The sequence below is a fragment of the Schistocerca cancellata genome, chromosome 9 (genome assembly GCF_023864275.1).
Source record: "Schistocerca cancellata isolate TAMUIC-IGC-003103 chromosome 9, iqSchCanc2.1, whole genome shotgun sequence".
Taxonomy (NCBI): Eukaryota; Metazoa; Arthropoda; class Insecta; order Orthoptera; family Acrididae; genus Schistocerca; species Schistocerca cancellata.
Window position 1 is genome coordinate 279,170,015 of NC_064634.1, and position 26,942 is coordinate 279,196,956.

The 26,942-nt window shown below is 40.2% G+C and overlaps 1 protein-coding gene across 1 annotated transcript in view; it reads right to left on the reverse strand.

Moving 5' to 3' along the window:
* Positions 1-26,688, reverse strand: part of LOC126101354 (optomotor-blind protein) — a 504,344-nt gene extending 477,656 nt beyond the window's left edge. The window contains exons 1-2 of the mRNA XM_049912023.1: positions 26,644-26,688; positions 26,012-26,457 (exon numbers count right to left, since the gene is read on the reverse strand). Of these exons, the coding sequence (XP_049767980.1) occupies positions 26,012-26,457; positions 26,644-26,688 (491 nt within the window). The remainder of the gene's footprint in view (positions 1-26,011; positions 26,458-26,643) is intronic.
* Between the last annotated feature and the right edge of the window lie 254 nt (positions 26,689-26,942).

Sequence of the window (26,942 nt, forward strand, 5' to 3'; positions counted from 1 at the left end):
TAACAGTACTAGACGCAAGGTATTTGCTTAAAATCAGTAACAGGAACTACACTCGTGACATACAGAAGAATGGACTGGACTACAAAGACAACATGTTTATACGAGGTAGGTGTCCCGGTGGCCATGCGATTCAGTTTTTCGACGGCTGACCTAGTTGCATTCGTCACGTGCTACGAGGGAATGTGCACTCACAGTCTGGACTCGAATCAGGCTAGATGGGCCACAGTCTATGAACTACTCTGCACAGAAGTAGGATCATTAACCCGTCTCTACAATTAGAGAGATAACCTCGTAGATCAGACCTGAGGATATACCTTCATGGTATAAAACCTGTCGTCATAAAACACAATAAACAGCTAGTGCTAGTGCGGATCTGGACTTGCACTCAGTTTTACTATAGATTATTTTACCATCTCTGATTTTAAATTGTTTGATTGTCTTTCACATTATGTGCAAATGGAGAGATGTTGACCATCACCCACACAGGGCAAAACTAAGAAATGACCCAGAAAACATATTAAAGTCTGATTTAATTATGTCCACTGGAGTTGGCAAAAGGACTGTTATTTGTCTCTGGCAACATAACAAACGAAATTATTTAGTAAAGTAGAGATTTTACAGAATATGTGATATTTATTTCAAGCCCGCAGCTTTCATCTTCACCGTTTTTAGAAGAATGCTGGAATACAACTTGTTCTAAGTCTGTTAAAAATAGGTTTTCTACAAGATAATACATAGATCATAGTTTACTGGCTTTTATAACAATTACACTCAATCGAGGCAGCTCTATGAGAAAAAATGTTAAAAAACTTATTTTATGGAAAACTGTGTCATCTCGTAGCTACCTTCTTTATTATCGCCATGAGCAGCACACATTAGACACAACTACCGGCGTAAATGCATGTGCAACGGACGTACGCAAACTCATTTGGATTATATGTGCGTATCCTTTTATGAATGAAGTGGAATTTTTTTATGTTTAATGCAATTACCCGTCACTTGCAGTACGTAAGTTCATAGAAATATGTGTCCCATTTTCTAAAGATGTTAATTTGTGAATGTATGGCGGGAGGTCTAAAGCGTAAAAGAACTCAGTTTCCCCAATATCCACTTACTATTACACTTTTCAATTAATATCTCTAATTTTGCTCCTCTATAAATATGTCATTTGTGCGATCTTCAAATAATATGGTGTCTTTTGGTTGTTCAAAGCCGTCTATGCAGTTTTATCGAAAGTTATTCTTTTAGTTATTGCTGCATATACTTTCAGGATAACTACATCTTTCAGACTGAAGCTAAAATTCTGAGAGCAAAGGATCGGCAACAATGACCAGTGTCCTTAGTTTCCTCTTAGTTCATAGGAAGGCTTTGTGTGTGATTGAAAGAGAGCAAAGCGTGCAGACTTGAACAATGCGTAAGAGACGGACAGGTAACTTGCTTTACAAGCATTGGCAGGCTTAAAAACGAGTTGGAATGTAGAATGAGAATGTTTCACATAATTCTGCAAAGGGAGGGCTGAAAACGCCTGTCGCCGATGTTGGTATTTATTGAACGCGAACTACTGGGAATCATTCTGCTGCAAATTTAATCACTGAATGCGTCAATAACCCATCTGATAGCTCCTTAATCGAAACACTTCATAAACCAGAGACACGTTAATTCTTTTTAGATATTTATTATTCTACGGAATATGTTCTAAACATAACTGAAAATTTTCGAGTCACGTTTAGTGTGTGTGTATGTGTGTGTGTGTGTGTGTGTGTGTGTGAGAGAGAGAGAGAGAGAGAGAGAGAGAGAGAGAGAGAGAGAGAGAGAGAGATTAGGTGTCAGTAACTCTGTAAACAGATTAAATTGTCACCATAACACATGCTTCATCTACGCCCTTGGTCACAAAACTTCAGTTTCAACCGGCAGCAATTGTTGAAAATCCACTGCTATTAATCAAAGTACTGGATATCCATTAAGAAACGTATAAATCACGTAATCTAACAGCGAAAAGATATTATAGGATGATTCCATGTGAAGGTATTGTACTTCAGTTGTGAGGTAAAATTATAAAGTAGCCGAGTGCGTTATTAGTGACTGGGGTCTAGAGAACGGAGCGTAATCTGACCAGGTGAACCTTGAAACTAATGTAGACTGCGTTTCAAAAGGATATGGTTAAATGAGTTGCAATCTCAGAAATACTAATTATACACTGAAGGTTCAGATTATCACTATTTAAGTGTTCAGCCATGTTACGATAAAGCTCATGGAACAGGTGATCATAGATGTGTCCGGGATTCTAGTACACGTCGTTCTGTCTCCTTCCTGCGCGCTATCAGCTCCTTTCTGTGGTTATTGTATCATAAATGGTATATAGCACCGAAGCTGACGACGTATCTCTTCTGATCAATATGACACATTTTGTTGCGAAACAACAGAAGATACAGATCCTCAGAATTTGAGATGAGGAGTTTACGGATTCTACACAACACCATGAAAAGACGGATGTTAGAGGTTGTTGCGACTGAGAGCTATCTTTGCTAATATATTTTTCACTGATACCAGTTAACTAAAAACTACCTCCTATCTCCATAGAATTTGGCAGTACTATTCTGCGCATGCAATATCGTATCCTGTCTCTTTTGAAATAATAGAACAGAATAAAATGAAACGCTCTCCTATCAGGATGCAACCCGTATTTTTTTCTGGTCAGGCAAAGAAGCTATTTTGAGTAACACAGCTTCAGTTTCGTTGTACATCAATATCTTTAGATTCGTAACGGTGTTGCCACGGTAAAATCAGTAGGTTCTATAGTCACTTCTTTGTTTGCCTACTTTAACATTCCTTGCTTATGAGTATTTTTCAGAACTTGAGAAATTAGTTAGTGAAATTGCGTTAGTCTGCTCTGACGTTGGTCTAAAAACGAATTATGATAAAACCAAGGTCATGATAAATGAATCGACATCGGAAGGAAATACATGTGTTGGAGATACTCAGCTACAAAGGGTCACAGAATATATCTCTACGGGTCAAGTTGCAAATATGAAAGGAAACTTCAAACCAGGAATATTTCGACCTATAACATTGGGCCGGCAAGCGTGCGGAAGATGCTCTTTAGTTTTTACGTCTAGGATATCGCCTGAACTGAAAAAGAAACAGTTTTTCACCAAGGTACATTGCGAGTAATAATTTATGACTGTGACATTGACATTAAGCGAGTTTATTATCAGAAAACTCACAGTATCTCAAAGAGGAATGGAAAGATCAATGTTGGGCTATAGAGAGAAGGATAGAAAGAAAGTAGTGGAGGTACAACAAAGGTCAGTGGCATAATGGAAAGAGTAAATACTTTGAACTGGCAATGGGCTGGTCATGTCGCCAAAAGAAAACATGTCAGATGGTCAAAAACGGTATTACACTGGAGGTTAATTTACCAAAACAGACAGAGAGGATGACCAGCGGTCAGCTGGAACAGAGTTAACAAAGGCAGCCGGATTCAGCTGCCTATAGGAAGCTCAAGATTGACAGAAATTTACGTTGCACGTCAGAGGCCACATCACCAAGTGATCGAAATGGATGATGATGAATTTTTCGATGTTTCTACTTTTTCCCACTTCTTTGACATCTGGAAAAAAACGCCGTTTATAGTGTTGAATAAGTGAAACGCATTTCTCTTACTTGTGTAACGGTAAGACTTCGAAACAACCAGAGATAATGCCCACACCGAAATGATGAAAAGCTGTTTATCGATTTGAGAACAAACTGTCAATAATATTACCGCAACCAAACGAAGTACGGACCTCGCAACTTTCTTCCATTTTTGATATGTAACTAATCCCTCCTGAGATTTGGTGAAGTTGCAGCAGTGAACTACGTTATTTTTGTCACTGAGACTGGAACATTAATAGGATCAATGGTTGCATACTGCGTCAGCTGTCGGAATATCACACACGACAGGAAATCACTTCCAAAAACCGCGCATTGTCTGCCGTTGTTTCAATTAGTCGACCTCGTCTCGCTGTCCACCACATTATTGACAATCTGCCATGTATTTAGCTAAACCAAATGTAAAAATAAAATGCGAAGTCACTGCCACCGGTACAGTTTCAGAGACTGTACGATGCAGAAGAGAGTGAGAAACGTACACAATAATGTGAGTCATTGTAACTTTGCTCTTCGCCTCGTAAGAAGGCCATCTCGTATAACCTTACCACCTTCGCAGTCAGACTGTTCCTCTTATGCTTGCTTGTATACCAAGAATTTTATGTTAAACAAAATGTTCTTGCGCTCTCTGATACATCACTTCCGTCTTTCTCTTCACAGTTCGAAGCAGCCCACCTCTTTTAATTACCAAAGCATCCCTTGACTTAGTAGAAGAATTATATTAATCATTTGCTAACCTTAGGATTTATAACTACTTTCGTCCATATACTGCAACGCTGTTTTATATCGTTTTCTATAGGACACTCCTGGTTTGCCATGTATATTGTTCTGACAAACATTTGAACTTACCAAAAACACGATCTAATCAAAATATACCACGGCTTCAGAAAACTCTGATCGGTTTTAAGTATGAAAAGTGATTACACTAGTACGGGCATTGTATTATTAGCATTTCCTTAAATCGACTTTTAAGATGCAAAACTACGTTAAGTATGTAATCGTAATCGGACATACAGACTAACGTTAAGTGGATTAATGTACCACTGGCACAGTTAGTCCTATTCATAGTTCCAGAGCGATTACAATGCCTTACATTGAATGTTTTCATCCAAGAAAGCTACTGAGTAGCAACATAAATAGCTATTCAGTCACTATGACCTTAAGAATTTTTTCGTTCTGCCTCCAGGTATGTACCAAATTCCCACCAGAACATAATACCTTACTTGTTTACTTGTGTAGAGGTCTGGCGACATCTTTAAGATGTCCTAAAACGTTGCATTCAGCTTCCCACAACGGACACGGATGAGAAGTTCTCCGATAAGCGTTTCTGCTGTTCTCTCTTCGAGTTTCTCTTTTAACAGTTTCAATGAAACACCAAAGTAATATGATTTTGGCGGTGGGTAAGGTAGGAATAAACTCATTAACACCTAAAAGGGCACTAAAGTAGGACAGAACGGGTAGAAAGAGATACTCTTTGCAGGCAACATTGCAAAGTTAGACGGTGAATAGGAATTTCACGTTAATTTTACGTGAAATGGGGAAAAGCCCTTGGCACCTATGACAACAAGGCATAGAAGCCAGACACCATTTTATCAGTAGTAAGCAAACAAGATTTCAGACGTATTGTTATATCTTAAATGGACACCAGAAACGAAATGTAGAAATTTTTACTCTTAGTACAATAACAACTGAAGCGTACAGTAGAGTATATGTGATAACTGTCTTAAATGAATCAATGTATTCGTTCGAGACATTGAGAACTTTCCGCCCACATGAAATAACGATCAATATAATTTGGCTTTCAGAAGTGTTTATCTGCCGTGTTGTATGGATCCTGTGAAAGGGGAAAACTGGGATACGCGGATGACACGAAAGGAACTGTGACTTTTTTTCTGAAAGTTGGTAGAACGATTGAGAAATTTGATTTGAAGTGTATAGCGGAATGAAATTGATAAGCGAGAGAAGAGAGAGGGGACATACTAAAAAGACCAAGTACGAGCGCTTCAAGCAAATTGTAAATGGTATCTACTGTATTATAGAATTTACGCATAAAACACGATCTGTGCGGAGTAATCTACGCAGCTGCTCCGGATTGATTACACACTGGCACATTACAAAAGACTAGATTATGATGTTCCCAGAAAATAAAACGTAATTCAGCTTCTAATTAAACGGGCCATTATTTCTGGCCGGTCGTGTGGCGAAAAGGCCCCACTAACAAACCCCGAATTTTGGCGCATACAAGACGGGTGACAAATAGCTGTGCAGCGAAAGTGAAAACAAATCCACCGACCGCCAGGGCGGAAGCTGGTAATGGCAAACAGATGAAAGAAGAAATTTATTAACTTATTTGGGTTGACAGTCGATAATTCTGAGCAAATTTTGAAAAGGTCCACTGCGGGCTAATTTCGGAGGTGCGTCCGACGCGGCCGCACTTTGTTCATTAATTTATCACTGCCGGGTGGAACCGTTAATTCAGTTCAGGAAGCAATATGGAAACACAGGAATCCATATTTCAACAGAATTAAATGTGAAATATAGGCTTATTATTCGGCGACACGAGTGCGGATCGCTAGATTTGCCATCCGACACGAAAATTCATGGCAACAGTACTTTTATGCCGCAGTCAGTCATTTAAACCGACATTATTTTAACAGCTATGTGACGTGTCACACAATGCTTACGTTGTTCCTCATGCAGTTTATAAGTTCACAGGTTTGAAAACCATAATACAATAAATTAAAGGCACACCCTACTGGTGAAAACGTCGGAAGTTTTATAGTTTTCAATTTCTGTGCGCCTTGCATCTGAGTAATATTCAAAGAAGCTCCAGCTTCATTTCAGGCACAGCTATTGTTGACTGAAGTTAATTATTGCACAATGAATGACCACAAAATTGCTACTTATTCCTTTAGAACTAATCTTATATCTTCTAACAAGTTCAAACTGTCAGTGATCCTATACTCTACAAACTGCAAACACTTTTGTACAAATTCATCAAACAGCTCCGATAGAAGCGCCGAGATACCAGTTTTTTTTAAATTAGTGTAACAAAAGAAGAGATGAAAATATTGAGAAATTAATATTAATACCTAAAGGTTCCTAATATTCGCCTACAGACCCTTCGGAGTACACGAATAAATAAAGTTTTCACATAAACCTAAATTAGTTACAAATTACGTTCCCCAAGAAAATGAGTAACAGCGTATTTAACAATCAAGCTGAACAAATGAAAAGCAGATTCCCGGAGGAACCTTTCAATTTTCACTAAAGTGTTGCAGAAATCTTTAATGCAAGTGCAACAGTCTGCAAAATATAGTATTCGATTATTCATAGTCAGTAGTGTTTTAAATTTGAGTATAAGGGGTTGTATCAAAAGGAGGCTTCTGAATTCGTCAGTATTTTGTTCAAAATGCATTCCCACAACAAATGTTACAGCTCTCGCTATGCTTAAAAACAAAGCTACATTTTTACACCACAGAAAAACATCTAACGCGTTTCTGAATCTACTTAATAGCTATACCTTTCCCATCGGCATAAAAAAATTAATCTCAAAGAAATACTTATAGATTTGATACATGCACAGGTTTCACCTTAAATATGCTGCAGCTCGACGTCTAGCTTTTTATATTATTTTGAATTTAGGACTGAAATGCCACCATGGAGGTACTTTCAGAGACTTTAACTGTTAATGTTCCAAGTGACAGACAAGAGTTTGAGCCAGATCGACAGTTAGAATGGGACAATAGTCAGAGTATGTAACAATACAGTCAGAAAGAAAGTTAGAAACGGAATTCTTAACGTTCCTCTAACTGTGAAATAGACATTTGATTAACCTCCGAATATTTATTCAGAATTTCAGAGAGTATGTGAGATAGAAAGTCAAAGGAAATAAGTACAAAATTTCAGGTAAGAAAATATTTCCTTTAAAAGATGCCAGACAGACAAACTGCTATGACGATCTGACTTACGAGCACTAAATGATTCCGGATGTTTTCTGAAAATCTTTTGCACAGATTCAAGTTTTAAAATAGTTCTGCCTTTTGCTTGAATAACTGTGACAGTTCAGATATACTGTGTCGGTCCTTTACTGCGTGCAGAGAATAGCATATACACACGAACATAGAAATGAAGCATGTATTCTACAGATATGTAGATATATAGAAAAGGTTCTTAGCAATTTTTCTAAAGTAGATTTTTAAAAATTACAAGTGTCTACAACGAGTAAGTGCACAACGAGGTGTTACTCTAAAACGAATCGCTGTGTCAGACCGTGCAAATACTCAAGGCTCTGCTTACGTAGCGCATCATTTCTGATACGCGGCTTATTTTCCGGAAAGTGGTTTAAAAAAAACCTCAGTGGAATAGTAATAATTGAATGTTATCATTACGTCCCAACAAATCAGCCATTCGTAAGCATTTATAGAAGCAGTAAAAGTGGATCACTACACACAACGTGAATCATAAATATTTCACATCTAACCAGCTCACGAGAGCATATTTTCCTTCTTTGCTTGCTTGTTTTAGTCACCACAGAAACCTAACTTGAAGCGAAATCTGCCTCTTGCGCTTGAAACAGTGCCCTATTTAGTTCGAGACACTTCTTCACACTCATCAGATATAAATCATTATCACTTTAAAAATCTGGCAAAGTAAATTTTCAATTTAACACACTTTTTAACAGTTAAGGATACAAAGTTGACGTAGTTAATCAGAACAAAACTGAATATGTCAGCAAAGAAATATTCATTTCTGACTCGAGAGCAACCAAGAGGTGTTATGCCGTTAGCTATATAGCTTTCTTCTTGGTTACTTTCGCGAACTCAGGAAAGCATTGCAAAGCGGAATAATTTTTGTAGTGTTGCGGTGTTCAAAACCAGCATTCAGGTTGATGGCAGCTGTACTTAAAAGTTAAATAAATATACATAAACTTACATGATACCAGCGATTTGAAAGTTGTGTAAAAGACGCAGAAAGAGGTAGCCATGGAACCAAATGGGGACGTATAGATGCGATTTCTCGCAAAAGAATAAAAATAAAGACGTTCGAAGTACGAAAGAGGAAAACGGGGGTGAAATTATGAGCCCTATCTATCACGAATAAAGGAGCTATTATACCCTGCCGGCATATGTAACTGGCTACGTATTTGTTTGTCACTGAAATATTTTAGTGGGCGCAATGGGTGCTGGACGAGTAGACGGCAATATTGTTCGCGAAATCTCACCGAAGAATATTTACGACAGTGGACTGTCGCAGTAGAGTGGGACGTTACAGAGACAGCTACTGCACAAATCACGCCGACAGCTCCTCAGCTAGCGGCGCGACGTAGCATTCATGTAGCCACTGCTGTCAATATCACAAACTGTTTAAACAAGTCGCTTCTGTGGAGGCGTATTTTACTAACGCGTCTATCGGGATCTTTTAGTGAATAGCGTTTCGGACAAAGGATCTAAACAGTGTGGTAAATTAAACGGACAATACAGTTGAGGAGAATAATATTTTTCTGAGATTTAATTAATAACGATTACAAAATTCTACTTATCTGTGATGGCAGTTACAGCATCAGGGCTGCAGTAATCCTCAGTGAAACGCAACAGAAATGGAAAAAATCCAAGTATCGATTTCAATGGCGTTAAGTGTAGTTAGACTACTACTGAAATTATGCTTCGTAATAGAGACCCAGTGGACAGTGCCAACTGACAAGTGTCTATTAGTGCATTCTGTTCGACGCTCCTGAAACTCAGTGAAACGTCGAAAGTCCTTTCTTGTTGTTTGTTATGCATCCAACAATTACGACAAATTTTCCTCCCTGAAAGTTTGCTGGCAATTTATTATGGTATATATTTTCAACGTTCTCCACAGCCGAAGTAACTGCGGAGTTCGTTGCTTTCCCTTGGGAAAACCAAAATTATTATTTCGTTAAACCATATTAAGAGGAAATCTACGGGATACGCGCACTAAATTATAAAATCGATTGTGTATTACAACATTGACCAATACGGCAAATGAGTGACGGCGGCTATGATTAGGAATACGATGAAAGCCAAAGATTTCTCATTCTTCATCTTTTGGGACAGGAATTGTCAAATGGAACCGATCTGGAGAGGACAGTCGTATAATTTAATATTCTTACTGACTAGCATAATCTGTTTTCATATTAAGTGTGAACTACGCGAAATCACAATTTGTAAATAGTTATGGCTTCCACTGACAGTTATTGCAACGTTTAGTAATGTCATACATTTCATATATTTCAGATGTCAAGAATGCTAATGTTGTTATATGCATTAAACACTGTCCGTACCTCACCTTTACGAAGTACTGTGTTTCAAATGCCATATAACCTTAAAATATCTCCATTTGACATATTTGATGCCTGTCCACACGATAAAATCGTAAAATATGATGTAAACATTTTAAAACGTTCTTACCATTTCGTTCTGGGATGGGCTAAGGGGAAAGCAGTAGCTTATAGTTTACTATGCAATCTAACAGATCTTGTCTCAGCGTTGAATACCACAACAATGTATAACGTGATTGTCTACAGAGACAATATTTACGTATATCTGACGGCCAGCTTTTAATTTTTGTCGGGCTTTTCTCGAGATATTTTTCTTTTATTTTTCTCGCATCTACATTAGATTCTGAGTACCGATTCAGCGTTTTAGGTAGAAGGCTCAGCAGAAACCGTTTGACTTGTTCGAGTATTTTGTCAGTCAGTGACATGATTAAAATACAATCATCAGAAGATCGGGTAAATTTATTTTTATCCTTAGTTCGCGAACCGTAAGATCTCCGTCTGTCGTTCAGAAGACGTCAACAACTCTATGAAATTCCTCTCACGTACCACGTATTTGACCAAGGAAGCCTTCATCGCCTATCTTCAGCGGATGTGAGCGAACACTCCGACTTACGAAGATACAGATGTCAGTAAGTGGCCTATTCACTGAATAATGGGTAACTGTGAAATGTAATTTATTGGTACGTGCAGAAAAAAACAAAAAAGGAAAAAGAAAGCGTTTAGGTAGTATGGGAGATCCCTTCTCCCAAATACGTTTATAATCGCCGTTACTTGTTCAAACAATTATTTATAATACTTACACAACTTGAATGTATTTAAAGAACAGTATTAAGGAATCAGCCAGAGATGCTGTAATAAAATATTTATTCAAAAATAACTAGTTTCGATCGAGCGGCGATCTTCAAGTCTGAGATTGATACTGCATCAAGTTTAAGAAAGCTTTCTTGGCGTATTTTACGCCGAGGAATCTCTCTTAATTTCCGTAAATAAATATTATTTCAACAATTTCTGGTGGTTCCAGTACTCCGTTCGTCTGCAAACACTATCGTTACTTGGGAATGTAATAGCGATATATACGGTGTTCTATTTGCTTCACCATTCCAAATAACCTTTGGTCCAGAAGCGAAAAAAAAAACTAATAAATTTATCAAGCTAGTATTGTTTAGCTACCAGAGGGACATTAACTAGCATTACTGCCTCTTTTTTTATCTTTGTTCGTTGGGAAGATATGAACAGCAGTACTTTTTTTTAAAAAAATTACTCCCAATACTTTTTATTCGGTGATCCACGTCCTCTGCTCAAGACCTGTTCAATAACGTATCACAGCGTACCATTCAGGTAAACATGAAGTTATTAAGAACGCTGCACGAAACTGGCTTTGATTCTTATGTACAAGCATGCAGTGCACGTGCTCTGGGTAGCACAAGCCATCCACTTGTTGGAGTTGACAGTAAACAAATGGGGACACATGGGAAATTCACAGTCGTCGGTCAGTCAACCACAATGACAGGAAAGTAATGACTATACAGTTTTTAATTAAGAAGGGACTTTACTACACAGAACATATAGTTTGAAACTACTACATTACTGCATTGCTGCATTTACACGGATTTTAAATAAGAAATGATTACTGCAGTTACTGTTCTGCTAACCAACACCCTCAATAGATCAGTAGCATTTCTACCTTATCTTAGTTGTAAATTTTAGTTTTGTTTCCTTTTGTTTACTGTCAACTCCTGCAAGTCGAGGAACTATGGTACCCAAGGTACCTGTACTTTGTGACAGCAATGTTTAGCGAGTGGCATACTGTGATACGTTCCTGAACCAGTTTTGAGGAGAGGAAGTGGATTACAGAATTAAAAAAAAAAAAAAAAAAAACCTGATAAATGCGACCAGGGCTTGTGCATAGAGGGTTCTGTACGAACTTAATTAAGTAAATAGACTGTTCACCCATCTCGGTGGTCGAGAATGTGGACGATTATTGCCTAGCCGGCCTCTGTGGCCGAGCGGTTATAGGCGCTTCAGTCCGGAACCGCGCTGCTGCTACGGTCGCAGGTTCGAATCCTGCCTCGGGCATGAGTGTGTGTGATGTCCTTAGTTAGGTTTAAGTAGTTTTAAGTCTAGCGGACTGATGACCTCAGATATTAAGTCCCATACTGCTTAGAGCCATTTTCATTGTTGCCTGTTCTCGATATCGATACTGTCAAGCTACCAAAATTTGTGACATAAACGGCGGAATTTGTTGATTGCATTGACGTATAAGCTGAAATATTTTACGCCGCCAAGGGACCATAGACCTTAGTTTGTGACATAATTTTCTACTCGATACGTTTCCTCGTTCCTTGGAAACAGGGGACTTAACAGAGGGACACTCAGTCTGATATCAAATATTAAAAAAATATTTTTTTGTGTCATACAATTACAAATTAACAATTTTCGATTTTTTCCGTTACTTGTACTGTGAACCTTTCTTCTTGCCAAAATTTCATGATTCTACGCCAGCGAGATGTACCTTACAGGTTGTAATGAGTGAGTTTGCGTGTATCTTTTGACTGCATTGACCTACAAACTTTACTTTCTTACATAGCCAGGGAACCATAAACCTTAGTATGTCACCTAAATTTCAACTTCATATGTCTATCCGTTCCTGAGAAAAGGGTTCTTAACAGTCGGACAGACAGACAGACGGGCAACAGAGACTTCAAGGGTTCCGTTTTTACAGATAGAGAGGCACGGAACTCTAAAAGTATATGTGATGCTGTTTACGAAAGAGGTATTGCTGCTTGTATCTTGGTAACGAAATGAAGTTAGAAGAAAGGCGGTCATGTAGGTTATGTCTTGCTAGTAGCTATATATATATATATGACAAAACTTTACTTGGGGTGGTCAAGAAAGTTCGATATCTTGTACACTACTGCAATTGTCATCACTTCTGTTCCAACGAATCCCACTGAAATTATCTCGAAACGTTCGAAATCCTTTCGGTATGGAATAAATCTGGAGATAACGACCCGAGCTACAAACTTCCAACTCCGTCTCTCGTTTGTCTCTCTCTCTCTGTGTCTCTGTCTTTCTCTCTCTGTCTCTGTCTCTCTCTCGTTTCTGGTCGGTACGATGAGGAGGAACCCAAAGATTCGAGCAGCTTTCGAGGCTACTTTGCGCGAATTAGCGTGGGAAATCACTAATTCAGTTGGAACGCTACGGAGAAAGAGGTGGATCGGCAGGATTTTCGTGCAGCCGGCACGGAGGTGGCGCCGAGCCACAACGGCTGAAGCCATGATTTAGAGCTCGGCGTGAGTCAGTTCGCTGTTAAAATGTTGGCTCGCGAGATGAGAGAGCGTGATTTAGTGAGGTCCACATTAATATGTATGCGGGCTCTGGCGCCGACCGCGGTACGCTGCGGTGCGAACGGGTCCGAATGAGGCGCCCCCGGCGATCGAATGCAATACCGAAACAGCCGGCACGCCCGCCATCGACGTCTGTGCAACTGTCCTCCTACGAGCGTGCGCGCGCTCCTAGCTCTGTGGTCTGCCGGCTTCACGCAACGATCGGTGCCGACCACAGTCACGCGCGTGCTTCTGCCCAGTAATCGACACCGATTTCAGTGATGTACGCTACATCATACTGACCATACCGCTTGTATACAAGCCGATTCTGCTGACCCTACCGATTCCGTTTTATGCAACCCGCAACGTTATATCCACCCTTCAAAAACTGCACGGGAGATTTTTAAATTCTCTCGCTCGCAACCGCGCGAACTATTGCTCCTGAAGAAAAAATGAACACGATCTTTTCGTAAGAAATTTAATGTAGTTAAACCCCAAAACGTTTCCACCCGAGACCACAGTTCTCGAGTTACTCAGAAAAAGAACTTTCAAATGCACCTCCATCCCACATCCATCTCTCCACGAATCAGGATTTCAAGTATGTTGTCCTTGGCCTCGCCTCCTACCACAGTACAAAAAATTTCGACTGCAAGAACTCTTCCCGATATTTAACCTTTTTTGGTCTCTAATGATTGGACCATTACGGCACCGGAACAGTAGGCTGTTTCGTTCACACTATTAATTTAAAGATGCCTGCGTTGGTAATGAAAGAAAACCGACTTTTCAAAAACCTTACGCTAAAACTAATTACGTTGACAGTTCGAGCCAAACTTAATCCTTACAAAAAAAAAAAAAAAAAAAAATGGTTCAAATGGCTCTGAGCACTATGGGACTTAACAGCTGTGGTCATCAGTCCCCTAGAACTTAGAACTACTTAAATCTAACTAACCTAAGGACATCACACACAACCATGCCCGAGGCAGGATTCGAACCTGCGACCGTAGCAGTCGCGCGGTTCCGGACTGCGCGCCTAGAACCGCGAGATCACCGCGGCGGCCGGCTTTTAATCCTTACAAACACAGCAGTTTCGCAGTCAGAGGGCCTGACGACTGCAACGATGTAATTGTTTACTCTTCGCTGTTGTAGTTCCAGAATTGTTATTCGTAATTTACACAGACGTCATTTTTATAATTTGCAAGGGTTCGAGTAAGCCTGTGCCGTAATAAAGCCAGTCAATGAAGACCAAAAAATTTCGAATGCGAGAAATAATTCGTGCAGTCGCAAACTTTTGTACAGTTGTAGGAAGGCGTGTCATGAGCAACATACAAGAAATTCTGACTCGTGGGGGCTGCGTGTGGGAGTGGGGGTGCGTCTGAAGGTCACTTTTGCAAGTTTTTCTTTTTTTTTCAGTATAAGATTTAATTACATTAAATTTCATGCAATAATTTGCGCATAGCGAGTGAGAGAACATGAAAATCTCGAGCGTGGTTTTCGAAGCCCAACTATAGCATTGCGGGATGCTAAAAGGAAATCGGTAGTGGCAGCTGAACCACCTAGCATAATACCAGTTAAAGAATTGCAAACCTATTTCACAGCATCCGTAGGTTTAGAGGAAGCGTTGGACGATGCTGAGTGGAATACATTCTTTGGAATCTTGAAGGTAGTAGGAGTCAAATACAGAAACCAGACTGCAGTTATAACAGTTGAAGGAGGGAAGGAAGTTAGAAAAGGATGTAACGTCGAGTCGCCACTGAGCTCATCAGAGACGGAGCTCAAATTTCGATTGTTTCAAGGATGGGGAAGGAAATCGACAGTGCTCTTTCAATGTAACAGTCCCGGAATTCGCCTGGAGTGATTTAGAGAAATCACGGGAAACCTAAATCCGAATGACTGGATGGGGGATCGAACCGTCGTTCTCCCGAATGCGACTCCACTGTGCTAACCGTAGCGCCAATTCACTCCGTAAATAAGAGTCGAAGGACACAAAGAGAAGCAGTGGTTGAGAAGCGAATGAGACAGTGTTGTAGTGTATCCTCGACGTTATTCAGTCGGTACGCTGGACAAGCAGTGGAGGGAATCGAAGAGACGTATGGGAAGAGCTGAGGGAGAAGAAATTAAAACTTAGAGATCTGCTGACGACATTGTAAATCTGTCAGGCGACAAAGGACTGGGAAGGAATAGATAATTTCCTGGAAAGAGATTACAAGGCAAATATCACTAAAATAAAACAAGTGTAATTGAACACAGAAGAATTAAATCAGGTAGTGAAAAGGGAATTAGATCACGTAATGAGATGTTAAAGTCGTCGACGAATTTTGCTCTTTGGGCAACAAAATAACTGATGATGGTGAAACCAGAGACGATGTAAAGTGCAGATTGGCTGTAGTTACAAAATTTGAAAAGACGAGGATTTTTGTTGATACCTAAAATAAATGTAAATGTATGGGAGTCCTTTCTGAAGGTGTTTGTCTAGATTGTATCGTGGAAGTGAAACATGGGTGATTAACAGTACAGAGAAGCAGAGTATAGAAGCTTTTAAAATGTGATGCTACTGAAGAATGTTGTGGATTGGGTGTGCATATCGAGTAGGTAATGGGGAAGTATTGATATGAATTGAAAAAGAAAAAAAAAGAAAAATAACAGTATGGCACAATTTGACGAATGAACGGATCGGTTGATGGGACACCTCATGAGAAATCAAGATTAGGCTGGTGATTGACGGAAGTCTGGAGAGTAAAAATTATAGAGGGATCCCATGAAATGGCTACAATAAGTGAAGTAAAATTCCTGTAGGTTGCATTACTTATACAGACATAAAGAGTCTTGCACAGGACAGACTAGCTTGAAGAGCTGCATGAAATCAGTCTTCAGACGGAAGATCGAAACAGCAGGAACCTGCTACATTTTTTCCTGCGCTACAAAAACCACCATAAAGTAAATGGCAATTGGTAGTTAGTGGCCCACATCGTCTTCATTCATTTTTTGGGGGCTCGAAGTAGAACGTGGAATTAGAAGCTCCTTGGAACGCCTCGGAATCTTAAGAGTGATATCCACTGTCTCCCACTAGAGACCATTGATAGCTTCTGCTGTGTCCTCCCATTGTCTAAACCAAACTTTAGCGTATCGCACAGTTCTTTTCCGCATCGTATGTGCCTTTCCCGTTAACTCTAATGCGGCACGAATTCATTCAGGCAGTACAAAAAAATCGGTTGAATGAATTTGGTGCGTGACCGATTTCGTGAACAACTTAGCTCTTCCAGCCTTGGGATTCTTATCTCTAACTTATGTGGTCGTTCCAAATTAAATAGCTGACGTTGGAAATATGAGTCTTTTCGTGAAATGCATTAGATTCCGTTTGTAGACGCATGATTTAGAGTTTTTGGGTGGACGTAGATTCCGTTCATTATCAGAATGTGTTATTGGTAGTTATTTTTACGCAAATGAATGAGAAGCAACAAAAGATTTTTCTATCGTATTTTTTAAGGTATTGTTTTGCTTTTGAGGAGAACATGACATTACTACTAGGATAATAATGTGCACCAAGTAGAACATCGGTTTAAAATTTACTTTAACACTTTTATGCAGGAAAACCACTTACAAGATTACTTAAGAGTAGACTTCAAAATCTGTCGGGGCGCATTAATGATACATATCAAAGACGAACAACGCCTACCGTAAGTGTATACCTCAAAATCATGACCTATCGGGCGCGTTTGGGACACACACAGCAAAGATAAACAGCGCAAATCGTTATTCGTTCCCCACGGTGCTATTACAGGCTCTTACCCAACTAGATGGTAGTACAATAATTTAGAACAGCGAGAAACTTCTCCGCGTCACAAGCTGCAGTTAACATCGAAAGAAAACTGTCCTGCACATTTTTGTACATATTCGTGAAGGCATTAGTTAGTACCGCAAAAGAGGCTGCGGGAGATAAATGTACAAACGGCTAGAAAATGCCACATTCATATGGATTAAAATGGTGGTAACTATGTAAAAGGGGCGATAAGAAAATACCAGCTGGCAGATTGGTTTACCATTCCAGCAGCAAATTTGCTGTTAAGTGGATCAGAAAACCAATGAATTAGGTGTACTGAGAAGAAAGAGCGTGAGTGTCACGCGATGAAAATGTTTATCGTTGTAATTTAACGATAAAAAATATGATGACGTTAGGAGTGTTTGTCGATCAGCTATAGACTAGATTTACATTTACACTCCTGGAGCCAGTTAAAACAATAACAGCCCTGATCTCGAATGTAATATGCGGTACTGCTATGTTCCAGTCCGCGACTGGAAGGTTGACAGAAAATTGCCAATGCAGTTGAGTACAGAAATAATCCGAAAAGCGCATCAAACGACGAGGGGAAATATTTTTCTCTAAGAAAATTTTCTGAAAGAGAGGAAATCCGAAAATGCAGAATTGGCTAGTCACTGTTGTGCAGAGGAAATCTCATGTGATTTGTTTCTTCCTATGTCCCTACGGAGATTTTTCTACGATGGAAATACGATGCAATATTTTATTACGAACAATATAACTTTATTGCTGCTGGTCATACTTGTATATACCGATTAACAATTAATCTGAAATCTTAAGGAAACACTGAACAGAACATTGTCACGCCACATTTCTGTACGGAAGTACAAGGCAGTGGAAGCTAGACAATGTTTTTACATGCCTTTAAAAATAATTGTAACATATACAAAAGCAGAAACACAGAGCACAAAATTATTTCAGTTATTTTCCTGCAACGCAAGCATGGATGGCAATTGGCGACGAGACGTAAGAAACTGATTTCTTTTTATTGGTTGCTTTGTAACAGACCCTTGAATTTTCAGTCAGTAACCAATGTCATTAGTTAAAGTTAGTTACATTAAGCTCACAGTAATTTTACTTTGATAGCATATGATGCAGTGGGAATCAATTGATTCGGACGTAATCCTCCTGAGACTGGATAGCTATATTTGTTAACAGAATCTGCAATTTGAACCAAGTTCTCAAAGAAGCAGAACTTAATATACATGAGATACCAAAACTCACTTTTGAAGAGACTTGTGAGGTGTGACGAATCAGTCAGTATCTCTTAACAAATATGACAGGAATGACGCAAACAAAAGTGTGTTGGGCATTTAAACTATGGGTGTTATCGTGTTGATTCCGATGTAGGAATCAGCGAAGTAGTAGCTGACACCTCTCGTGTTCAAACCTTTGTAATTTTTTTGTCAAGGAACAAATTAATAGCTACAACTGCCGTCATATTATGTTTCGCGTACATTTAGGAGATGCTGTTACATTATACAGTCAAGGAAAACAAAACTCAGTAGATTTACCGAAAGTCATTACATGTTGACTTTGCCCAACACGGCTTTCACAGATAAACTTGCGGGTTCTCTGATACGTACATTTGGTAAAGGCAACTAAAGAAAAAAATCTGCGCCCTCGAAACCTTCTCATACGTGATTAAAGTAGTTTAAACTGCATGACCATTTCAAACCAGACGACATGCAGAAGTAAAGAATTCCTAATTTAGGACACTTGATTTAAAAACTTCGTTCTTTTATAAATGTGACAGACTCGATAGAAGTTTCCAATTACTACGTGAATCACAAGCACCAAACAATACCATGCCATTTTCCTCTTCAACTAAAGAGCACGAAAAAGAAAACCCCAGCATCAGTCGTGAAAGGAAACCTCTGAATTTGTTTCTTTCGTTGAAACGACATCGCCACTGAAATGGGACAAAAAATCTCGCCAGTACTATAGCTCTGAATTTGATAGCTGTAGTTTCACAGGCCGCGTGTTTTGCCTTCATTCTCCACTCCGTAATGTTCGCGACGCATCGCTAATTGCTTTCATCGCTTTGTTGGGAACGAAATGGGGACTGCACGGTCAGTTTAGCACTTTCCCGAAATGCAATACTCAGTTTAACACAACCCTCTGCTGGCTATTTTGTCTGCATATTACATTTCAGGGGCTTGTTTAAACTTTGTACATTCTACCTGTAATACTCCTGTCCCGGTCGCAATTCGCATTCGGTTTTTTTCTATCTATTCTCTACCTTTTTAATTGCATTGAATGAAGTTTCAAAAATTCCAACGGTTTTCGCTAAACGGGGAAACTATTTGCTAGCGTAGATTTTACAATGCAGTAAAACTGCGTTTTCCAATGTGAAAATATCCTATACACGCAGCGTTTAAACTAAATTTTTAATACGATCGTAACAGATTTGCAGATTCGCCTGTTAAAGACAACCCGATATTTTACAGGCAGCACCAGCGGTGAAAATTAAAGCAAATTACGCGCAACAGTTAAATCCGCAAGCGAGTATAACTCTACCGATCGGAAATACGACACGAAAATGGGTGTTACGTGAAACTTCGTCACAACATTTCTAGCTACATTTCTGTGGCAAAATTTTGCATAGCTACCGTCTTTGCGGTAAAAATAATGTCTCTCCAGTATTATTTGTGGGCGATATATAATAGACAGAATTTTGTGCAACATATCTTTGCATCTAGTGTTTTCAAACAAACACTTTTACGGAATTTCTGCTGCACTGAATAACAGGGACAAAATTTTTCGTTGGGTAACAGCAGTGTGTTGATGCATCTTTATCCACTATATACATAGGAAATGTTCAACATAAAAATCGAAAACGGCGTCTTACAAGGCCAACGCTGTTGTGGCTGCTTCTTGTCTGATGAATATAAAGTGAGAAAAATATGACATTAAATTTCATTATTTATGACAAGTTTTAACTTTATAAAATTCTTGGCACAATCTGTTTTATGTTTAGTGGCTTGTAGAGATTCAAAACAGAGCAAATGCGAATAAAATTTCGATTATGTGAATGCACATTTTGTTACTGATAAGCCACCAAATTTAGTCTTAAAATTTAAATTCTGGCAGTAGTAATTTAATTCGCAAAGTGCACGTGAAGGAATTGCTCTCTCCATGACTCACTGATGCAAAATCATTGCATAGGATTGCGCTGCTAAAATTATGCTATTTTCTACTGTTCCTCATGAAGCACATCGCAAATATTAGCGGTAAATCGTAATCATTTCCGTTCACATCCTCTATTAACGCCTGTCTAATTCTATGAATTTTCAGCAACATTTCTGCAGGTGGGAAATGCTCATAATAAAAAACGTTGGTGAAGATAGATTTGGAACATAATTAACTCTTCGTCCACAGTTTTAACGGGATAAGAAAACAATAATCTCGTAGGCAACAATGTTGAAATGAGTAATAACATAAAATTATGTTAGTTTTTGTTGCTTTCTTATGGCAGATTTAAATACATATTACTTATTAAACGACTTAGCAGTCTGGAATTCCGCTTTGACAGTTCCAGAACTAGTGCAGTAAAATGTCAGTAATCGCACATCACTGCTTCCGAATTTGTTTGGCGTCAGTTTATTAAGTAACATAATTTATATTTACTTACTTGGGAAATAGAGTACACACTAAACTCTCAAATTCCATAGTATAATGTCAGTTTTAGACGCAAGTTGGCTGGTACAATACTGTAGAAAAACTGTGTCGTATACGCGGATAGTAAACTGCAGGAGAATGTATTTAAAGGGACGTAAAGCACAAACTTTCAGCGAAGGGTGCTTTCTTTAATATTTGAACTCTTTGTCAGAGCCGTTCGTCGTGCGGTGAAAATTGCTGCACGGTCTGCGGAAGTTGCAGCCGAGGGCAATGGGCTTATTCTGACCTTTTTTTTTATCTTCGACGATAGCGTTGAGGCTTAAGAGCTGCTGGACAGAGACAGTGACAGAAAACAGCCGTTTATTATTTTCACTGTCAAGCAACTGAATTGCATGCATCTACTTTTTTTGAAAACCTAATGCTTTCTTACACATCACTTGTCCCGTCAAGTGACGCTACAAATGATGCTGCGTTGTCTGCCAGAAAGGCTGCGACGCCAGTCAGTAACGATGAGGTCATAACAGGACGTAAATCCGTCAATCATTACATCACCAACTACTGGATGAATTAATATCGCGTTTTCTACCACTTTCTTGAGCTGCTTATTTCTCTGCCTTTTTTTTTCTGCGCAGTGCAAGCGAATCTGTTGCTTGTGTCCTAGAGCAGAAAACACATCAGTTCCAAAAACAACCGACTACACCGGGCACAAGTTCAAAGAGAGGCATAAATATTTTTCTGTCACAATTTGGTGCTCCCTCCGTATTATTTTTATTTCGTATAACTCTTGTGAATTATCTGTAATAAATATATCGTCACTGCAACTGGGAAACACACACACAGAAGATAATGGAACTGTTACTTATAAGGTAACAATTAGTTGCTCGCATCTGTTTAGAAGAGAGCATCCTTAAGAACGAAAGAATTACACATGACGTAACTTCCGTAAAACACCACAGGGAAGTTTATAGTGAACTAAAGCAAGCTTTGATACAGATTATGAGAACAAATTTAGTGGTAGGTTAATTTTGCACGTCACTACAATATTTAAAGCAGCAACAAAAGGGTATGTTTGAGGAAAGTATAAAAAAAGAGGGGAAAACACAGTATCACCTCTTCTTGCTTGCTGAGTGTAATCATTTACCTATTCATTCCGCATATTTATCTACACAATAAAAAATAAAGGCTGCACTGGAAATTACTGTTTCCTGTGTGAACTGAGTCCTTGTAATGTAAAAATTTCACAATTTACATTTTCTTTAGTGATGCCACGCATGGCCGCAGTTTTTGGGCTTCATATTAGGAGGTAGGTGACAGATACACTAATCGAATTTTCTACAACTATTCAACCGTCTGTCTATTTACACTAAAGTGTTAATGACCATTCTAAGAAGTCCACTTTTGCTTGCAAGTGCAGAAGTCAAAATAGAGATCCTTCAGTTTTTTAGGAATTTGTAAGTACTTGACGTCAGATAGCTCCGTAGTTGCTTAAGCAAATGGAAAACCACACAACAAATTAGTAAAGTAGAGGTATAATTTCTGTCCGTGCAAATTATCTAGATCGTGAAGGTATCTGTACTGGTGATAACCACTTATGATGGAAACTGGTAACAAAATAAAGAGCTTCTTCGTGTTTGAAGGAGTTGGTGGACGACTTTTTTTTGTATCGGAACGGCCTTATAAAGATACACGAAAGCACCTTTCCTCTCATTCTACGATGGGAAGCAGCGTGTTGCACAGTTATGGCATAGCATTAGAAGTGTAGAATAAGTAGGGAACACTGAAAAACACATCTTTGTGCAGTCACTCTCTCAATTAGTGCTCTTATGCTTCTGGTTTGCAATCTACAGTATAATATATATTTCTAACGTATGGTTTAAATACTACTGATTATTAACTCAGTACAATTGTTGTACAGTCTTATTAAGGGAACAAATTTAATTGATATTATAAATGTGTTGTTTGATTGTGGCTGTAGAAAATTACTTATAGAACCGTCGAGTTTGCGGTTATTATATTGAACAGTACGATCGTCATCTACTTAACTTCTTTCAGTGCACAGGAATAAAATATTTAAAGTAAGGAGCTTCAAAAGAACTGAACTACAAGCACAGACTGGGGAGTGTGAGAGAGAAGCACATGATACTCTACTGAAATCAAGACAAGAACGCGATATTTTAACGGACTCAGATTGATATTACGAGTAACAGTCATATTTAGCGTTACAGTAACGATCAGAATTTGCGGTATAAACAGAGAGAGCATTCAAAGACATGAGAAAAAGCATCGTCCGATCGCAGTAGAAGCAAGAACATAATTTGTGAATCAGAGAGAAAACTAATAGTCGTATTCAACGATCGTCAGCCCGATTGGTTAAGGAATTTTTTCTGAGTATTGTAACGAGTTCCGGGATGCTGGTGTTTACCGGAAAATTCTCCGTGAGCGTGTGAACACGACAGTGCGCGAACAAAAAAATATCCGCGTTCGAGAGGCTAGGTCGTAACGGCCGCTGTAACACGGTTCATTACTCGCCGGCAAACGCATTAGGGCTCATCGTGGACTGGCAAATAGCTCGTCAAACAGCCGATCGTGATGAAGCGGCCAGAGATACGACATCCCTCGGACTTCTATCGTCAACTTCGCCAAGCCCATAGAGGTGGAAAGGGGTAAACGCACGCGCGTCGTAGCGAGCGGGTAGGCGTAATTTGTCCAGCGACGGATTTGCATACTGACAAATTTGTAACCTTGTTAAGACTATATATGAACGCAGGGAGCTAATGAAACTTAATACATTGTGCTGACTCGTAACAAAGAGTGAAAACTCTGTATTTTCTGTTGATAAGTATATTAGATTTCATTCTGAGATTACTTTCACACCAAAACTGTCTGCGTGAAGTCACTTGCACCTCACAAAACACAATCATGAGACGGTTATTTCAATAACTGTGGCATAAATAACGCCAACTGACAGACAATAAAGAAAAACAAAAGAGAATTTCGTACTCACATCATCTTGTGTTCAGAATACGTGACTAACGAAAAAAAAGTAATTGATTTTTTTCGCGATTAACATTTTCCCTTTTAGGTAAACACTTGCCAAACGTCGTATACATAATGTTTTTCAGAGACAAATGATACACGTTTCACTCAGACAGGACTATATACTCAAAAGTATTGGAACTGAAACACCAATGGTTTCAATTTTAATAGTTCTTACAATTCGTAGCTGCTCTTTGCAACACGACACGCGTTAATGAGGACGGACAGGGTTGTGTAGCGCCCAAAATTACAGAAAAATCCAAGATTCTGTTTAGATTATTATTACGCACGTAAATAAAGAGAATTAAGGAAGTGAGGATTACATGGTATTAAGGCAACTGTTGAGTTGTACGAATTGAAAGCATAATCTGCGGGGTACGTAACTTCGCGTACAACAAACGAGTCACGTAGAAACATGGGTTTCCCGTTAAATACTAAACAAGCACGTCTGGTTACAGTGTTCTGTATTTTCTAACGTTTAATTTCGTGATTTAGAAGTGTCGAGAAGATATGAAAATATATTTTCTAAACCGGGTTTATTTGATGCGCAGCGTATTATCGTGTAAATGGTTACTGAATGATTATAATTTCATCAATGTAATCGGGTATAATTTTTTCAGGCTACAATAGGAAATTATTAGGTTATGCCGGGCTACTAATTATTGGGGAATTTCAACAGACGGCGCTCTCACGTAATTAATTTGAGCAACAACGTCGAAGATATTGTTCCTGACATAGATGCCCAATAAATTAGTTCCAATGAAGACAAATATTTCGATGCACGATTAATCGGAAGCCAAAAGCAATCGTCACCGTAAAAGTTATTTAAAATTTCACTTTTCCCCCCTAAATAACAAAAAATAGGAAGTCGTATGAATATCCGGAACATTCATGCATTATAGTATTGTGTATATCGATACATTAAATCCCAGTTCCAATATAACTACAAATTTTAGAATATACTGACCACTAACGGATTACAAACGATGAGTCAGTCTTCAATGAGAGAAGAGTATCACCACGTGGTTCGAAAAATTTGTTTAGGATACACAGAAATACAAACGCAACGTAAATTGTTTCCGCGCAACATTTAAATAACTAACAGTGCTGATGTAGGCTATAAGAGAAAGCGGATGTCACTGATCATGTGACAGTACAACAGCCGAAACCAGGTGCGACACACGCGTGTGGTAGCGTAAATTACAGATACATAGCTGCCCTGAGTAAAATTGCATTCGCATGACGCCTCTGCAAAATTATATTTGGGGCATAGTATCAAGAATTTGTGTCGAAACGAATGACTGGAAACTACACGTCACAATTACCCTCGGTATGCTCTATGGCAAAAAGAACGCGTGTAGAAGCAGCAGCTTTCCGCGTTCCGTAAGAAATACATTACGTCGTTAACTGAGGCAGTGAAAATTTAAAAAAATGTGCAATACTGTTAATTCTTTCTCGTATAACCTACAATGCTTCATCGGTATCAGAGCTTGTTTTAAGACGTTGCGCATAGTTTCTAACGCAAGACTGGAACAGGTTATAATTTTAGAGAACAGGGCGACATTCGGGCAGATGAGTGCCAAATATTAATTGCAACCAGAGGGAAGTTGCAGTTGTGTGAACAGTTATATTATAAATGACGTACGGACGCAGTGAAGCTTGTTAGAAAAATTCTAAGAATCGATGCAAAATGGGTAATAATATCCGTGATATTATGCGCATAGCATAAAAATACTTAGACCAATTAAAAAGATTTTTAAAAATGATGAAACTTGTTAGTATGATTATCTGCGACGTCACTCTGGTTTCTGTTGTTGTGAATTGTCGTTAGCCATGCGGAAAGAACTATTTTGTTACGCGTGAACGCCGATTAAGGACGGTATTTTCGTTGTTTACTAACGCTGTAGCGCGTTAGGCTTAATGGTTAGGCTACGAGACATAGTTATTACGACGGTGAATTCCAAACAATATTAGAGGGGCTGTTGCGTGTGATGATAATCTGACCGGCACTTGCAAGGTTTTTCAGTAAGCTTATGGTGCGGGCGAGGATGCATCATTATAGAAGATTTTCGTACTGTGTAAAACGTAGAAAACTGCAAGTTTACCACTTGGAAAAAATTTGATCGGCAGTAAATCGTCCGATAAAGTTACTAGAGCCACGAATAGGTTATACACGATGTTATAGTCACACAGCAGCACATGTACACTCGTCACAGGCGAATGGAGGCGGTCTACTGCACACGGAAAGAAGACACTGGCACTAACCTGCCGGACTTGGTGATGACCATCTCGGTGCCGAGCTTGTGGAACTTCTCCCAGAGCTCCTTGCCCTCGAGGGTCACCTTGGGGTCGTCGACGACGCCGTCGTCGTCGGGCGGCAGCGGCGGCCTCAGCGGCCGCACGAGCGCGGGGTGGTGCGGGTGGTGCGACGCGACCGCCGCCGCCAGCACCTCCTCGGCCGTGGTGTAGGCGTGCGCCGGGCCGCCGGGGCCGGCGTGGGCGGCGTGCGCCGCCAGCGGGGGCGGCACCGCGACCGGGGGCAGCTTGTAGGGACCGACGGCACCTCCCAGCGCCGCCGCGGCAGCTGCCGCCGCCAGGAAGTGGTACTGGTGCGCCGCCGCCGCCGTCGCCGGGTGCGGGGGCGGCGGAGGCGGCGGCGGCGGAGGAACGGCCGGCGCCGCCGGGGGCGGAGGCAGGGCCGGGGGCGGCTGCTGCGCGGCGCCGGGCGGCGTCGTCGCGGGTCCGTTGCTGCTGGTGCTGCCTCCGCTACTGCTGCCGCCTCCCGCCTGGCAGCCGGCCGGGGGCGGTGGGGCCGGACTACCGCCCCCGCTGCCGCCTCCGCCACCGCTCGCCGACAGGCCGCCGCCGCCCCCGCCGGCCGTTAGCAGCGAGCTGACGCTGAAGTCCGTGGGCCGCTGCAGCAGGAACGGGTGGTAGGCCATGGCGCGAGACGGGGGCGAGCGCAGGATCTCGCTCTGCTCGAATCTCATGAGGGAGCGCTCGGCTCGACGGGCTGTGGCTGCAAATCCCCGCTGCCTCGCGCGCTGGTCGCCGTCTCAGCGACGGCGGGCATCGCGCTCGCACGACGACACCTGCCGCCTCCTTCGGGGCCTCGCCATGGTCGCACACGTGGCACTGTCCTGTCCCGGCTGCACTCGCACACGAAACTGTCACTGTCTCAGAGGAGCGAAACAAA